The sequence below is a fragment of the Sinohyriopsis cumingii genome, chromosome 10 (genome assembly GCF_028554795.1).
Source record: "Sinohyriopsis cumingii isolate HCF-2022 chromosome 10, ASM2855479v2, whole genome shotgun sequence".
Classification (NCBI taxonomy): domain Eukaryota; kingdom Metazoa; phylum Mollusca; class Bivalvia; order Unionida; family Unionidae; genus Sinohyriopsis; species Sinohyriopsis cumingii.
The window spans coordinates 107,131,492-107,150,974 of NC_142970.1; the positions used below are offsets into that span (position 1 = coordinate 107,131,492).

A 19,483-nucleotide genomic window follows, 5' to 3' on the forward strand; every position below is an offset into this window, starting at 1 on the left:
GTATAGTCAGTACACCTGTTCTAAATATTTGAATGGTATAGTCAATAGACCTGTTCTACATATTTGAATGGTATAGTCAATACACCTTTTCTACATATTTGATTGGTATAGTCAATACACCTGTTCTACACCTGTTCTACATATTTGATTGGTATAGTCAATACACCTGTTCTACATATTTGATTGGTATAGTCAATACACCTGTTCTACATATTTGAATGGTATAGTCAATACACCTGTTCTACATATTTGAATGGTATAGTCAGTACACCTGTTCTACATATTTGAATGGTATAGTCAATACACCTGTTCTACATATTTGATTGGTATAGTCAATACACCTGTTCTACATATTTGAATGGTATAGTCAATACACATGTTCTACATATTTGAATGGTATAGTCAATATACCTGTTCTACATATTTGATTGGTATAGTCAATACACATGTTCTACATATTTGAATGGTATAGTCAGTACACATGTTCTACATATTTGAATGGTATTGTCAATACACCTGTTCTTCATATTTGATTGGTATAGTCAGTACACCTGTTCTAAATATTTGAATGGTATAGTCAATAGACCTGTTCTACATATTTGAATGGTATAGTCAATACACCTTTTCTACATATTTGATTGGTATAGTCAGTACACCTGTTCTACACCTGTTCTACATATTTGATTGGTATAGTCAATACACCTGTTCTACATATTTGATTGGTATAGTCAGTACACCTGTTCTAAATATTTGATTGGTATAGTCAATACACCTGTTCTACATATTTGAATGGTATAGTTAATACACCTGTTCTAAATATTTGAATGGTATAGTCAATACACCTGTTCTTCATATTTGAATGGTATAGTCAATACACCTGTTCTACATATTTGAATGGTACAGTCAATACACCTGTTCTACATATTTGCAGGTTTGAAATTTAACCACAAACTTTTGAGATGGCAGCTTTCACTTTAACACATTAACCCCTTGCAACGACTTTACGGGGCAGGAGGTAGTAGCCTACTGCCGAGCTCTGTAGCGTCATGGTCATGTATGATACACTTAAGTGGGTGGTATTATAGAAAGGTAGACAGATGTAGCTCAACAATGATACCAAATAATCTGGAATATCTAGTTGCACTAGAAAAAAACATAGAAAAACCTCATTTTTTGGACCCGACTTTTTTAACCCAAAATTCACCTGTGGTTGGAATCTGATTTTCTGTCCGGATTTTAGACTATTTGGTCTCAGATGTAAGGCAAACTGGTATGAACTGCAAACAGACAGATGAGCCTTTGCAAAAAGTAGGATAAGATTGGCATTTGGAATAAAGAGTGGTCTCCATACAAAAATAATGGCTCCGTTTAGCAACCAAAGAAATTATTTAAAAAATGAAGAGAAGTCCAACTTTTACCCTTCTGCTCATGCGCAAGTCAAATTGCCAATGAAAATCGATGTTTCTAACACCACTAGGCAGTATGTTATTGAAAGATGACTGGGGATTTGGTGTTTTCGAGTCTATTCAGAAATAGCTTTCAAAATGTGTTTCCTACTCGATTTTCAGGCAAAAATGACAAAAAGCTCCAGGGTTAGTGTGTTAAAGGTTTCCACTTTTAATAACGGGTGATTGATATATTCTTCCTGTTTTTATGATTGAGATTCTTTTAATTACAGGTGAGTAATGTAATTTTTTTTTACGTATTCATTTATATCAGTGTCAGCATCCTAATGAATTGTGAAATGTAGTTCTCTCAGTTTTTAGGACAGTTTGAATTGTACATGCAACTTGTTGAGGCTATCTACAAAGATGCGCAAGCCATTCCCCTGTTTCCAGAGCAGGTGTTAAACAGGCTTTCTTGTCTTAATCACTGTAGAACTGCAAGATTTTCTTGACAGTACCATATAAAATGCAATCAGAGCAGGAAGATAACATAGATTAATGATTTGAGGTTTAACATGCTTATCAATATGTGTTTTATTTTCTGCTTTTCCTTTGACCTTTCTTTTAGAAATTTACAATTGAATTAATCACGATAAAATTTGTTCTTGAACAATGGAAAATCAAATAAGGCTTGAAATTGTTATTAAGAACTACAAGGTAAAGAAGGATGATTCTGTATTCACTCCAGAATTAAAAAATTATTCAAAATTGCAAAAACTTCTTGTATAAAAATGTATTCCTGAAAAATTATGACATCTAAAAGTTTCTTTTTTTACAACAAACTTCACCAACCATTTTTCTAAATGTTTTGAATAATTACTGTAACATTATACTTTTTTCAGAACTGATGTTGTTTCGATGTCTTCTACACCAAGAATGTCCAGTGATCTCCATGATGACCATGGCACTCGAACATACAGCATGTCTTTAGGACTAGCTTCCATTTTGAATGAAAGGGACTTGATTTCTCCACCAGGTCCCCAGACAGACTTTCCAAAGGATTTGCCAACAAATCCATGTCGTTTTCCATGTTTGGTAACTGAGACAGTATTTTCTTCGAGCAGAAGTCAAACTTCAAGTATAATGACAAACTCAACGGATACGTGTAAAGTATCCCCATCTCATACTTCTAGTTCTTCTGGGACGCCAACTTCTGCGAAGACACCGACAGCTGAAACTACTGCTGAAAAGTTCTTAGATAAGTTAAAAAGCAAAAGTTTTTCACTCTATGGATATTTAGCGTCAGGTGTGGCAGGAGCAACCTCTGGAGTGGCAGGGGCATTAACCCCCAAAATGGAATCTCCTAAAGTTGCTGCCTCATGTGTTGCTGTGACAACCTTGGGTAGCACAAAGGCATCAGGTGTTTCTATGACAACAGGAGCAAGTGCAGAACCACAGGTACAAGCATTTGGTTTGGTGACTGTTGTTTCTTCAAGTTCAGCTGAGAGGCCAAGAAACCTTGCCTCAGTTGGGCAGAAAGCTGCAGGTAGTGTACTTGGTGCACTGACAGCATTCAAAAGAAATGGGATCCTATGAAAAAATATGACATTAGTAAATTCATTGATGTTTTATTATTCAAATTATATCACAGATTGGATTATCATCAGTCATTTCATTTTTTTATGAAACTGCTTTTTACATTTTTATAATTTGCATCAAAAGAATTTAGATTTTTTTTTAAAGTAAGACATTGCGCTAATAGCAGATAAAATAGAATACTTAAAAATCATAATTCAGAATTTTTCTTTAAATGTTTGTTTATTTTCAGTAAATTAGTGGCAGGGTTTGATATTTTATTTGTGTTCAGTACTTATCTATAATGATTATCATGTATCTAATCCTTAAATCCCTGGCAGTGCAGGAACACAAACTGTGTAAACATACAATAATTTACCATATATATTCAGTTATAAGGCAAGTTCATGTGCAAACAACATAGCCACTGATCTGCCTTGCATGGGCAGATCAGGGACTTTGTTTTTTATTATAGTGGTTACTTCTAACAAACTTGTTTAATCCAGATCAGCCGTTGCATTATACAGTGGTAGCTCTGGGTTTGTGCAGTTTGCAGTTGGACTTGTGTCATAAGTGAGTGTATGTGGTATTATTAAGTTTTGATAAATGCATTTAAAAGACCTTTTTACTGGCACATTTTTTATACAAAAGATAAATGCCAAGATTCAGTTTACATATACATATGCATATATGTATGACTTTCTGATTTTCATTGATGTATCACTTACTATTAGTAAATATTTGAAATCACAAGCTAGGCGTTCATTCATAAAAATGTATTCTTTGTGTCTTTAGTTAATACTCTTTTTTTTTCAAACAGGTAATTGATACATACATAGGTATATAGAAGAATAGATAGTTGCATAGATAGATACTGTCTTTACCTGCTTGTAAGTCAAGTCCCACTGCAAACTGCACAAGCCAGAGCTGCAATTGCATAATACGGCAACAGATCTGGGTTGGTGTAATTTCTTAGGAGTAAACAGTAGAACAAATAACATACGTTTATCTACCGGTGCATTATGTGACAGCAGGTAAGGGTCTATGTTGTTTGCAGTTGGACCCGTCTTATAACTGAGTAAATACAATAGATAGATTTGAAGTAGAGATATTGTGTGCTTACTTAATTCCTATTAAGAAAATGATTGCTCTTATTTTTTTAATAAAGTTTTACAGAAATAAAGCACCTGTTCAGAGAGATGAATGTCAATTTCCACAGTAATTGATTGATGATACATCATTTAATACTGGGAACATAGAATAGACATAGAATTGACATAGAATAGACATAGACATAGAATAGAATTTTTTTAACATAATACTTGCTGTATTGATAGATCACCATAGTGTTTTGAACAAATGATTTTTAGTTTTGTGCAATAATGATTTTTTTATTGTTGAAAAGTTGAGATACTGTATGCTTTGTTTCTGAGTTGCTGTCTTATTTCTAGTTGGTTGTCGTAGTCCTTCTCTGGCTTGTAGATAGAATAAGAAAATGAAACTGTAGTGTCTGGAATTGGTGTCAGGGCATAGGTAAGAAAATCAAACTAGTGTCTGGAATTGGTGTCAGGGCATAGGTAAGAAAATCAAACTAGTGTCTGGAATTAGTGTCAGAGCATAGGTAAGAAAATAAAACAAGTGTCAGGAATTGGTGTCAGGCCATAGGTAAGGAAAGGAAACTAGTGTCTGGAATCAATGTTAGGGCATGAGTAAGAAAATGAAACTAGTGTCTGGAATTGGTGTCAGGGCATAGGTAAGAAAGTGAAACTAGTGTCTGAAATTGATGTCGGGGCATGGGTAAGAAAATGAAACTAGTGTCTGGAATTGGTGTCAGGGCATAGGTAAGAAATGAAACTGGAATTGATGTCAGGGCATAGGTAAGAAAATGAAACTAGTGTCTGGAATTGATGTCAGGGCATAGGTAAGAAAATCAAACTAGTGTCTGGAATTGATGTCAGGGCATAGGTAAGAAAAAAAAACTAGTGTCTGGAATTGGTGTCAGGGCATAGGTAAGGAAATGAAACTAGTGTCTGGAATTGATGTCAGGGTATAAGTAAAACAATCAAACTAGTGTCTGGAATTGGTGTCAGGGCATGAGTAAGAAAATGAAACTAGTGTCTGGGTTTGATGTCAGGGCATAGGTAAGAAAATGAAACTAATGTCTGGATTTGATGTCAGGGGATAGGTAAGAAATGGTGTGGAGCTGTGTCCTGTCCTTACCATGTACCATGTTTCCCAGACAGTGTTCCCTTTTACCCTAATATATCCTTTGCCAATTCAGTGACAAAACTTTAAGTTAATTTTTTTAAACAAGCAACATTTCGTTAATTTTTTGCACAAGAAAATATGTATTGCAATTACTGCATCATGATTGAACAGTTCAGCCCTCAAAAGTTATATTCATGGGTACGTGGGAAAGCCTGCCAGTAGCTTCTCGTGGAACGGTGGTTCTTCCCTGGGTTTTCCAGGGTTCTTCCTCCACCAGTTATACTGGCTGCCATGTATAGCCTATCCTGTGCTGAAAAATGGAGTTAAACCCTAGAACAAAACAACAACAACAACAAAAGTGATATTGTCCAGCATTTAGTGACCTTATAGGGAAACTGCACCCTGCTCTGTCAGATGATCAAGGGAAAACACTAGGAATATTCCATTCCTGTTCTCACAGCTTGGAAAGATTTGTTTTAAAGTGTATAAATTGCTTCATTTATTTACAGTGTCACTTTGTTGGTATGAAGGTCAAGGTCATTAGTTTTTGAAGTAGTTGTCTTTCATTTGATGTGCATACATTGGTCCACTATCTTATGTTATCCTAGTCTGTTTGTGAAACTAATAAATGGCTAACTGCAGAGAAGAATATCAGATTGTCACAATCTTGTAATAATTGTGATTACCAGCACAGCTGGTTATGTTATTAGAAGTGCCTTTGTTCCCCAATCCCACCCCCTTTTAATTCTGAAACATCCCTTGAAAAAAATACATTGCACTGTTTTGAAATTAATAATATAAATCTCAACAAACAAAATGATTATTTTGTAATGCATAAATATGACAGTAATAGCTTAAATTAATTATTCACCATGCAAAGAGATTTCTGTGGATGTTTGCTTTCTTTAATATCTTAGATTCTCAGTTCTTAATTCATTTGCTTTGATTAAAAAAAAAATTGATTTATTTTCATTTGCTTATGTAGTACATTCCCTGAATTTATTTTATTCTAGATCCCAGAATGTATAAGACTTATTTATACATTTTATTTTGATATTGACTTTGCTTTGAGAAAAGAGTTGTTTTTTATTATTTTTGTTGGAGATTTAGTTGGAGACTCAAAGATATGTGATCTATTGTATGTTTTATTTGTTGTTTGGTAGAAAAGCAAAGAGCCAATATTACACTGTATTTAGTCATGTGCAGTCTCAGTGAGTGACTACATAATTTCTTGAGGACTGTGAATCATTTTTTATTGTATTTGATGTAATACCTACACATGGAGCTTAAAATATTGTTAGTTTAGTAAATTACTTGAGGTTTAAGCTTGTCATTATAAGCACAAACCAACCGTCCTATGTCATGTACATCTCCCCAACGCATAGAAACAGCCATTTCGGTCAGCTGTGTGCTTCAGACAGCAAGCACATTCTTTTTGTAATAGTGATCCAAACAAAATATTAGCCCCAATAGGTGAAAAGCCATGTATGTTAACCTTCTGCATTAAAAAAAATGTTTTACAGCATATGCCCTGTGCCTTTCCCACCTTTAGTGTTGCTCAGAAATCATGGAAATAAAATCTGTCTTTGAGATTAAATTATCCAATTCATTTAAGTGGTTACATAACATCAGGCATGCAAAGTGGTAATTTGCAAAAAAATTAATAATGTTCTAGGCAGGTTCTAGCAGCAGCTAACCTTCCACAAGGCATGCTGGGACCAACAAATGTGCATTCAGTAAGGGACGGTTTTTTTTCTTCAGTTTTGTCAAAAGAGCTGTTCTTTTATTACAGCATGTGCTGGTATTAGATCAGATACGGTATTTTTGTCATATAATTTTTCATTGTTTTTATTATATTGTATTATGTTTAATGCTTATCTGAGTCTGTACATACGATACAGTCTGTACATATGATACAGTCTGTACATATGATACAGAGATGAAACCTTTTTTGTTTGGTCTATAACAGGGGTCTCAAACGTGCAGCCCACGGGCCACATGTGGCTCCCCAAGTCATATCATGTGGCCCGCAAATAATGATTGGCATCACAAGGTGTCATGAGAAATAACAAAGGTGGTGCAGCCCTTGGGCCATCGAAAATGCCCTCATGCGGCCCTCAGGGTGGTTGTTTGAGTTTGATACCCCTGGTCTATAAGTTCTTTTGATTGTGGTTGCAATAGAACCTCATGAATAGATTACAATTGCGTCTCAACCAACTGACTATGATTTTCTTGCCAGATATCCACTTAGTCCTCTTTTTGTTAAAGATTTTCAGACATTGTTCTTGGGGAAATCTACAGCCCCACAGCTATACTGATTATCCCTGTAAAATGCCTGTTGTCCATATTCTTTTGCTCTGTATTGTTTCATTACCTCAATAATAAAGTTATGTAATTTAAGGGGAAATCATAATCCAGTTTTCTTTTACAAGTATTTTCATCATAACGGATGTAGTTAGTACAGTGGAGAAATGATGTAGCATTAATTAAATTATATATGTCTAAATCATTATTTCAGTATGTTTCAATTATTATTTCAATACATTATGTATATTTAAAAGAATTTTTTCAGATACATCATATTATTAATATAGATAATTTGTGTGTTCGAGGATATAAAAGTGTATTTCATTGGTAAATTAAGCACATTATCATCCCTATATTTCAGTGATTTCCCTATCATATGTATCTGAGAGGCCTGATGATATAACCATTACAAAAAATATCAATTTTTTACTTGTAATGTTAAATTTTTTACATGTACTGTTAAATTCTTTACATTGTTGAATCTTTATTGTGACATATGCTTGTGTATTACTTTAGTATTTGATAAAATGGTATAAATTTTAAATGGCACTGATCCATTAATAATTATGTCTTGTATGCCAATCTTCTGACATTTTAGAACTTGAATTTTTGTAATTTATAAATTTATACATACTATAATTTAAATATAATTTAATTTTTTTATTTGGTGAAAATTAAACTACATCAATTACTTATTTCCAGCTATTTTTATATGCCCACCATCAGGTGTAGCATATTTTGTTATGATGTTTTCCACCCATCGCTCCATCTATCCATCCATCCATCCCTCTGCAGTTACCTAAGTTTTTTGATGGCTTGAAATGTTGGTACGAAAACACCCTATTTATTTCAGGATCAAAAGATCAGGGTTAAGGTAGCAATGACTCTGACAAGGAAAATGATTTTGGCACAGTACCATAAGTTATCCTACCTGTACAGTTATGAAATGTAGTGGATGGTGTGCAGTCTGGGTAAAAAAGCTGCCTTTTGATTTTGTGGTCAAAGAATCAGAATTTAGGGCCAGTGGTACTAAAAAAAAGAAATGGTTTACACAAAAGTGCTGCAAATGTAAATTTAACCAAGTTTGTGGATGGCTGGCACTTAGGTTAAGAAAAAAAGCTCTTGAATTTGAGGTCAAAATGAAAACAGTTTGGTCACTGACTGAAAATATACAAAAGGTTTCCTCTCAGTAACGTGAATTCTAAAAACACATAACTAAATCAAAATTTGTGGATTGCTTGTACATGGGGTAAGGAAGAATCCTAACTATATTGTGGTCAGAAGGGTCAAAGGTCAAGATCACTGTGACTGAAAGAAGAAAAGTGGTTAAAGCAAAACAATATCTTTGATTTAAGAAAGTTCACAAATGTTTGTGTACAACTTACAAGTTTGGTAAGTAAAAAGCCTATTGATTTTGAAGTTACAGGTCAAGAAGAAATAACATGTTTGCATAATAACATTGTTCTAGACAAAAGTGCCTGACTAAAGTGTTCAGAGTTATAGAAGAAGTTAATTGTTTTGGTGATCAAAATTAAAAGGTAGAGGTCATTGGCGATGAAAGAAAATGGGTTTTGCAGAATGACTTTTTTTAGAGTAATTACCTTAACCAAACTTTGTGGGTCACTTGCACCTGCGATACAAAAGAGCTGTAAGTATGTTGACATGGTAATAATAAAATTATGGTTTCTGCATAATTAGTTTTGGACCAAAGAATGAGATCATTGAGATTAATTGGTCATTAATTGGTCTCTAGAATCAGCCATTTAGTGCACACATAGAGGTTTATTAAACACGGGGCTGGTGTATAGTGTGCCATTCTTGTTACACTTGTTTTCATAAGTAATGGTGCTGTTTACTTCTATGTAGTAATTAAGACCTTTAACCCAAAAGCAAGGGTTTTAAAATTTATATATTTATACCCTAGTGTCCTTTTTTTATCAATCATGATTTTCTAACAAAAACTTCTGCTGTATACATTTTGTTCTTTTTTCATGTCCTTTGGTCTCTTTGCATCAAGATGCAGAGAGAGAGAGGGATAGAGAGAGTGAGGGACAGTTTTGGAAATGTTGATTCTTATTCTTCAGTTGTTAATTTTCCATAAACATCTCCTGGCAGAAATATTTGGGCATTATGTTTCTAGATCTCAAGCTGCCAGGTTGTTAAAATGATGAGATGTACCACTGAAATTTCATAGTTGTGAATTTTTTATACATATGTAGTTATCATGGCCAATGCAAGACAGTGCATAACCCTGTGTGAAACATATTTGCACACACACCACCACCCATATTTGCTCACATGAAAGCTTGTAAGAAATTGATGTAAGTTGTGACCAAATAAAAAGATTTTCATACAAAGAAAATACAAAGGTTTTGTTTCATTTTAGCTCACTTGTCTGATTTTTGAACCCCTTGTCTTCTCCAATTTGATACCCCTCTGAAAACAGCTCCTTGTGCAAGCATTTTGCTGACACATAACTTGTGCCGGCCCTGGTAATAATGATATACAGATGCAGTGAACCATCTATAATAATAATAATAAATAATAATAATAATGACCTTATTTAAAGAGGGTAACACAATTAGCTAAAAACTAATCTACCTTGAGGCCCTCATACAAAGGAATTTATTTATTTAAGCTGCATCTCTGAAGCCACTGGATATATTGGGTTTGGAAGAAGGAAATAGAGTGGGCATTTCTGATCTCAGCTGGAATACTATTCCAGAGCAGAGTTCCAGAGTATTGGAAACTTTTTTTAAATAACTCCTTATTTGGTTTGGGAATTTTATACTGTTTGGTAGACATGGATCGCAGGTGGGGAGTATTACCAGGTAGCCTATACTGGAATAGTGATTGTAAATATTCAGGAGCACTATTCTGAGATATCCTGTACATTAATTTGGCTTTTCTCAAACAGATTCGGTCTTTAATAGGTAATATTTTTAACCTACCAGCTAAACTTTCCTTGCTTTCTTTCTGGATTGATATTAGCCCAAATGCTCTTTTTTGAAGATGTGCCAGCTTTGCTATGTTTTTGTCATTTGAATTACCCCATACTGCAAGATGGAAGTTATTCTACACACAGTGAACTACCCCACCTTTACATACGTTCTGTGATGATCATTAAAAAACCATGAAACAGTCACTTGTTGGTCACCATTTGTATGCTTTTGGTTCATGCTTTGAATTGGCTAAGTATCCAAACATTTGCATTGGACCTTGTACATGTATGTTCTTTTTTTTTTTTTTTTTTTGATGCAGAGGATCTCAAATAATCCATGGGTCAGAGGTTAATAGTCAAGATTGTATGAATGCTTCTGGTTTTAGTAGGAGTTGAAGCAGCACCTGTTGGATTCAGACCATGAATTTGAAATTGTATTAGACCTTATTGTAATTTAAGTTCCCAGATTGGGTAACATCCATTAAACTGGGATCCCTCTCCTCTTTAGATGCATATTAATGCTTATCATTCTTTTTTAAGGATAAAGTCATGTTATTAATTGTATAATTTTCTTTGAATCATGATTCTTATTTTAATACTAAAAAAAATTAATTTTGTTTTCTGCACTTCGTAGATACCATTTAAGTTTTTGATCCAAAGTTGTGACTTATAAATCTGTGATAATTGTGAGACTGACCATGTGTACTATTGTATATTTTATTGTACCCCCCACTCTGTAATCTTTATTATTATCAAAAAATCCTGAATAACTGAGGCTGTATTTACAGTCACCATCCTAATTAAAGGTGTAATTTCTGCCACCATCCTAATTAAATGTGTAACTTCTGCCACCAGCCTAATCAAGACTGTAATTTCAGCGATCCTACCTAATAAGGGCAATAATTACAACCTCTTGCCTAATTTGTGCATTCTGATTTTCATTATTTTTGTTAGACCTGTCTTTTTGTTGGAAGCTCAATGCAGTGATCACTTTAACATTTGTGTGCATGTCATGTCCAGCCTTGCCCTGGTGTTAAACCCTACAACAACAACAACAACATCCAGCCTTGCCCTCACATTGACATTTGTGTGCATGTCCAAACATCCAGCTACACCCTCACTTTGACATTTGCATGCATGTCCAAACATCCAGCTACACCCTCACTTTGACATTTGCGTGCATGTCCAAACATCCAGCTACACCCTCACTTTGATATTTGTGTGCATGTCCAAACATCCAGCTACACCCTCACTTTGATATTTGTGTGCATGTCCAAACATCCAGCTACACCCTCACTTTGATATTTGTGTGCATGTCCAAACATCCAGCAACACCCTCACTTTGATATTAGGTGCATGTCCAAACATCCAGCCACACTCTCACTTTGATATTTGCGTGCATGTCCAATCATCCAGCCATGCCCTCACTTTGACATTTGCGTGCATGTCCAAACATCCAGCCATGCCCTCACATTGACATTTGTGTGCATATCCAAACATCCAGCCACACCCTCACTTTGATATTTGCGTGCATGTCCAATCATCCAGCCATGCCCTCACTTTGACATTTGCGTGCATGTCCAAACATCCAGCCATGCCCTCACTTTGACATTTGCATGCATGTCCAAACATCCAGCCATGCCCTCACATTGACATTGGTGTGCATGTCCAAACATCCAGCCACACCCTCACTTTGACATTTGCATGCATGTTCAAACATCCAGCCGTGCCCTCACTTTGACATTTGCCTGCATGTCCAAACATCCAGCCTTGCCCTCACATTGACATTTGTGTGCATGTCCAAACATCCAGCCACGCCCTCACTTTGACATTTGCATGCATGTCCAATCATCCAGCCACACCCTCACTTTGACATCTGTGTGCATGTCCAAACATCCAGCCATGCCCTCACTTTGACATTTGTATGCATGTCCAAACATCCAGCCACACCCTCACTTTGACATCTGTGTGCATGTCCAAACATCCAGCCTCGCTCTCAGTTTAACATCTGTGTGCATGTCCAAACATCCAGCCACGCTTTCACTTTGATATTTGGTGCATGTCCAAACATCCAGCCACGCCCTCATTTTAACATTTGCGTGCATGTCCAAACATCCAGCCATGCCCTCACTTTGATATTTGTGTGCATGTCCAAACATCCAGCAACGCTCTCACTTTGATATTAGGTACATATCCAAACATCCAGCCATGCCCTCACTTTGACATTTGCGTGCATGTCCAAACATCCAGCCATGCCCTCACTTTGACATTTGCGTGCATGTCCAAACATCCAGCCATGCCCTCACTTTGACATTTGCGTGCATGTCCAAACATCCAGCCACGCTCTCACTTTGATATTTGGTGCATGTCCAAACATCCAGCCACGTCCTCACTTTAACATTGCGTGCATGTCCAAACATCCAGCCACGCCTTCACTTTGACATTTGCGTGCATGTCCAAACTTCCAGCCACGCCCTCACTTTAACATTTGCGTGCATGTCCAAACATCCAGCCATGCCCTCAATTTGACATTTGCGTGCATGTCCAAACATCCAGCCATGCCCTCACTTTAACATTTGTGCATGTCCAAACATCCAACGATGCCCTCACTTGATATTAGGTGCATGTCCAAACATCCAGCCACACTCTCACTTTGACATTTGTGTGAATGTCCAAACATCCAGCCACACCCAAAATGAAAGTCACAGTGAAAGGTTTTCTCAGGTTTAGCTCAAATATTTTCTTTGTAGATTTTTAAAGGCAGTTTTTACTTTTGTTTTAACAACTGTGTCATTTGCTAACTTTGCAATGCATGTAAAAGTCATATGAAGTGAAAGTTTAAACTTACCATTGTATTATTATTATTATATGCATATTCAATTGCAAAAGACACTGGTTTGGTCTCATCAGTGATTTACAAGATGTTGGTATCTTCTTTTCGGTTTGTGTGTCCATTCTCTTTTGCCAAATATAGTTTTGCATAACAAATAAAGTGTTTTCATTACAAAGTTTCAGGAATAACGTAAAAATTAAAAGTGCAGGTATTTTCATTCATTGTTGTATATCATTGAGTGTTACTTCAACACCTATCATTTTATAAAAATCACATCTTCGCAGATGTAGCCAGATGTTTGTTATCCAAAAACTTACTAATGTGGGAAGTATTACTGTGATTACTTCTGAGTCTCTTTCTGAGAAGTTATTTGACTCATGTAAAATACTTATAAAAAATACCTGACAAAATTTAACCCAGTTTTACAGAAAATGGTGCCAATCCAGTATCGTATATGGTCACCATTACAAAAATTAGACAAACTCCGTTACAGAAAATGCTCAGCTGAATTTGACAAGAATTTGGCTCTAAAACAATTCAGGCATTAAGGGCTTTCTGATTTATACAAATGATGTCTCACAGAATGTATGTAGGGCCACCTTCATAAAAATCAGAAATCCTTTAAATGACATGGCTCTATCCAGACAAAATATGTTTTTACAGATGATACCAGTCTGCAATCAGGTATGGCTGCCATTACTGAAAATACACAGAATTTGGAAACAAATTTACTGAAGCATCTTATCTTAAGAGGCCACCATCAAATGCAGTCACTACTACTAAAGAAAAAACATTTCTACAATTTTATCCTTTTTTTTATAAAAAAAATGCCTTAAAGAATTTGGCAAATTTTAATCATTGGTTAAAGATAATGCTGATATGCTTTCCGAAACAAATGAAGATACAAGACTAGAAAAATGTGAAATAATTGTTTTCATAAGATAAGCAATCAACATCATTTAAAGAAATATATACAGATTGCAACTTACTGATCAAACGTTCTTGGCAATCCACTCTTATTATGTCAGCCGGTCAGTGATCTCAGGACAACACTTTAGACTGTCAAAGTTTCTGAAAGTCTGCAGCTTCTACCTGAGTTACAACATTCAACTGACAACTAACATGCTAACTTCTTAGAAAATATTTTTCCTAATTGGTACTGTTTGCTGAAGTTTCACAAGATGGTTTCAATACTCAGCAGTTGAAAAGAATGAAAAGACAGAAGAAATGGGCTTATCAGGGATTCCTTTTAAAAGAAAAAATTAGGCCGTAGATTATTAGATTTTTGTGAATTTTGTGTCTCCAGTTATTTCCTGATGTACATGTACATAACAGTTTCTTTCGACATATATATGTGTGTTCAGACCAATTATTTAGTTGTTGTGGACATTTGTATTTTGAAAAAGGAGAATTCCTAATATGTACATACCCATAAAAACAGCATTTATTTGTAAATATGCAATTGTTTAACATTCTTCAGCCGGTTTTCCTGTGTAAACTGCTAGAAATGTAAACTGGTCAGTCATTAAATTTAAAGCATTCATTGTCAAGGTTTAAATAGTAGCCAATCATTTGCACTGAAAAATTAAATATACCTGCTTCTAATTTGAACTGAATTTGAATCTTTAATGTATTAATACTATGCAACCAACCATAAACTATTTTATAATTTTTCATTCTATGTTAGGTTATTTATATACCAACCATACGGCTATTTTATAATTTTTCATTCTATGTTAGGTTATTTATATACCAACCATACGGCTATTTTATAATTTGTCATTCCTTGTGAGGCCGTTTCTACACCAATCATACCTCCTATATGTTTCATTGCTGAGTAGGAACAGTGCAGAAGATACCGAGAGGATGAATTCTCCGAAAAATTGGAAATTGTGGTTATGAGTCTCAGTAAGGATGAGATGAAAATGACTGCTCTAGATACATTTCCAGTAAACTGTTTATAAAAATGTAGTTTGTAATCTAATATAAAACAGAATGGAAGTCAGAGAGCAAGTTAACCATTTTTTGCTTTATAATAAAAAGAGGAAGAAAGCAGGGATATTCTTTCTTGATATTCAGTGTTACAAAAACACTTGTTTGCAATGACTTCATATGAAAAATCACAAGTAAGACATGTTTGATTGGAAAGCACCCAAAGAATTATTGTTATTTACTACATGTTTGCTTTTACAAGTCACATCCAGCTGCAGGCAACATAGAACCTGATCAGCCGTGGCATAATTTATTGGCAGATCAGAGTCTATGTTATTTATTCTATTGATTACTGTTGGACCCAGATCTGCTGGACCATCATGCAACAGCAGATCCAGGTTTATGCAGTTTTGCAGTTGGACTCGAATTATAAGTAAGTAGAGATGGTACATTACTAAGAACACGTTATATATATTATATATCAATATTTGTTCTGTAATGCACACAGTGTATGCTGTGTTGAATGTTGCATGCTTCTCTTATTTTGAATGACAATTTAACTTGACACTGACATTAATTTAGTGTACAAGGTGTTTACCAATTAAATCATGCAGTACAGTGACATAATACTGTTTACCATAGGTATTGACCAATTTAAAGCCAAGCAGTAAAATAATATAATTATACAGGAGCCATTCAACTGTACTGCGTTTTAGGCAATATTGCCTAAATTACAAGCAGAAATATATTATTATGCATATCATTTATGTTAAATTGCATTCTAATAGGGTACGTTTTGTATACAGACTCTTTGTAATGGGTTATAATCATGTGAAAACTTCAAGTAAATGATAAAATCAATTTCAGCCATAAATTCACAATATTTTAAAGTATTGTAATGAAATGTTCTGTAGTGAGGTACTACTGCATATGATAGTAATGATTACTGAAGAAGAAAAAAACACCTGGGATATCGAGACACCCTCTCTCTCTGTCCATCTATAGCTGTAAATGCAAGAGGAAGCAACCTCACGACCTCACAGCTTTAAGCATTTGCTGTAAATGCAACAGAAAGCAACCTCACAGATTGTTTTTAAGCATTTGCTCACAATGGTTACTTATTGTTAGGAAAGATTCCCGCTTCAGCGCTTGATTCAATAAGATTGTAATCTTGCAGACATCATGTTCTTTGTGATATATCTAATTCATAAGCTTGTGTTGTTTTCTGTGTTCTCTTGTATAATAATGCCAGAAAAGAGATATAGAATTGAATTGGAACTATCACTTGTTTTTTAATTATTTCACCCATCTTTCAAGATTTATGTGTAATGAAGAAATAACCCACACTTCCCCGTTATATCAATGAATCATTGGTTGTGCTTCACAAGTACACAGACACAGAACCAGTCTGAAAGCATTTCTCTAATCTTGTAGCAATAAGACCAGACAACCAGACAGCTACACAAGTACACAGACACAGAACCAGTCTGAAAGCATTTCTCTAATCTTGTAGCAATAAGACCAGACAACCAGACTGCTACACAAGTACACAGACACAGAACCAGTCTGAAAGCATTTCTCTAATCGTGTAGCAATAAGACCAGACAACCAGACAGTTACACTCTTTAAAAAACTTTTCTCTTTACCAGCTTCCAGCTGTATATAAACGGCATTAATAAATCAAATAAACAGGCCACAAATGGAAAAGACCTTTTCAACCATGGATGCAGCATGTAGTATTGTTCACATACTGAGACAATACTTGGACTTCTTAAAATAGTTAAATGTATATAAAAAATTGACTTTGTATTTCAAGGATTTTTGCCCTTTTTTTTCATTTTTGTGTGTGTTCCTTTTTGGGGATACCTAAATTTGCTTGGTACTATATAGCCGGGATTGTACTGACATGTTGTTGAATGCCTGCCTACCTAACTACCGGCCTACCTACCTACCTACCTACCTACCTATCAGCCTATCTATCTATCTATGGATTGTTGACCTCAGTTAAAATCGTGTGTTGTTAGAAACTTAACAATGCAACAGTGTGTGAAGATACAAAGCAGTAAAGGCTAAAAGACTAAACGAAGGCTGAAAAGTTGAAACTCATGATCACACACACACACACACACACACACACACACACAGATATATATATATATATATATATATATATATATATATATATATATATATATATATATATATATATATATATATATATATATATATTCATTGAGAAATGACATATTTCACAGTATCCATTACTTAGATCAAATGGCTATACCTTTGTCAGCAGGTCTATTTCTCACACATAATTTGATCCACTTATATGTACACCAACATGTTTAAGACCTTCTTCGGGTAATGAACATATATATCCATACATATGGCTTTGTCAATTCCAGCACAGTTTTACACCTTGTATTAAATTCATGTAACACTTCCGACCGATCCATATTTAATTGCTATAGATCCACATAGTAATAATAATAATGAGGACTTTGTATAGCTCCTAATCTTTAGAAGCTCTAAGCGCTTTACAACATTAGACATAGCACCATATTTAGACATAGCACTATATTTTTATGATTTCATGTGTTACATTTATATTTTATGTGATATACATTTTAGAGAAGTGTATACTATTTTTACTCTTATGTTTTATCCTCTATTCAATGTTGACATTTATTTGGATGGGTTTAACATATTACCCGTATTTACATTTATTTGGATGTGTTTATCTTTCTAAAGGTTTGAGCAATTCTTCGTGTTACAATTCTTGAACATTTTCTTTACATTAGCATCATATAACCACTATTGTGCTGATTTACCATAAAACGCGACAACATGTATGCCCATAGATCCCCACAATGACATAAATCCTAATTTTAAATTCCATACCAACCCAACTATGTTCAGTTCCCATACATCACCATCATGGCTCGAATGCTAATGTTAAATATCCAAACATTTTTTAACTACGGTGACTCAATGGTTAGCGTGTGGGATCCAAGTCCGAAAGGGTGCAGGTTCAAATCATATTTTATGACTAGTATGGGACAGCGACAATGTTGTGTGCCTGGACAAGGCTCATTACTCTAATTGCCCCGGAAGTAAATAATCTACTGGTGTAAACTGTGCCTTAAAGCGCCATAACGAAACCGTAATCCTCATAAGTAGTGAATGGGAATACCCTGGAGACAATGGGTATTACCATTACAGGACCCCTTGGGACAATCTGGAGACAATGGAAATTTAACATGGGGAAAAATCGTGGGACAATCTGGAGACAATGGAAATTTAACATGGGGAAAAATCATGGGACAATCTGGGGACAATGGAAATTTAACATGGGGGAAAAATCATGGGACAATCTGGGGACAATGTAAATTTAACATGGGAATAGATTGTGGGTCTGTTGAGCGACAAAATGGAACAGGGTCGGGACCCTATTTTAATAAGGTCCCGACCTGAGGGGTCTATGGAAAGGGAACAGGGGAGAGGGATAGAACACACACACACACACACATATATTAAATAAAAAAAGGGTAGGCAATTGAAAGTCAATCTCTTTTCAAGACCTATGAGTGGCCCTGAAAAGGGCCTTTGGGTTTCATCTTCTTCTTCTTCTAACTCCTCCACTTCTTCCACCAAGTCCTCACTTTTTCCATTATTCCTTTCTTCTTTTTCTCTTCTGGCATCCAGTCTGGATGGCCCAAGACTCTAAACTTTTCCTGGACTTTGATCCAATTCTGATTGAGCCTCTCAAAATCTGCCTGTTTCTTTTTGTTTTCCTGATCTTTTCTTTCTTTATTCCATCTCTCTTTAATCTTCTTTACCTCTACCTCCATCACTTTTCTCATCAACTCCTCTCCTTTCTTCAGTCTGTCCTGACCTCTCTCCACAAAAGAGCACTCTGTCCCATGTGACATATTTTCAAGAAAGCACCTGACTTTGCTTGCATTGTCAAGTTCTTCCTTTAGGCTTCCCACTCTGACATAGGTGGGATTTATCATACCTCTCAATCTCTGTTCCTCCTCTTCTATCATTTCTGCTATCACTTCTTTTGCTACGTTTAGGCATTTAGCGTAGTCCAGATACTCTGCTATCTTCCATTCTTTTTCTAGTCTCTCCACTACATAGATACCATCCATTATCCAATTGTATATATGTACCAAGTTGTTGAACAACTCACTTGCAACCACCATCTTCGTTTTTATTATTCCGTAGAATGGTTCGAACATCAAACCTTGTGGGTTCTTATAGTTAAAGCGCGTACGTGAAGGAAAACATCCCCTAAAA

The 19,483-nt window shown here is 35.2% G+C and overlaps 1 protein-coding gene across 1 annotated transcript in view; it reads left to right on the plus strand.

The window, feature by feature from the left end:
- Positions 1-16,459, plus strand: part of LOC149790788 (trafficking kinesin-binding protein 1-like) — a 178,498-nt gene extending 162,039 nt beyond the window's left edge. The window contains exon 18 of the mRNA XM_089973262.1: positions 2,288-16,459. Within this exon, the coding sequence (XP_089829388.1) occupies positions 2,288-2,981 (694 nt within the window). The 3' untranslated portion in view covers positions 2,982-16,459. The remainder of the gene's footprint in view (positions 1-2,287) is intronic.
- Positions 16,460-19,483: the final 3,024 nt, after the last annotated feature.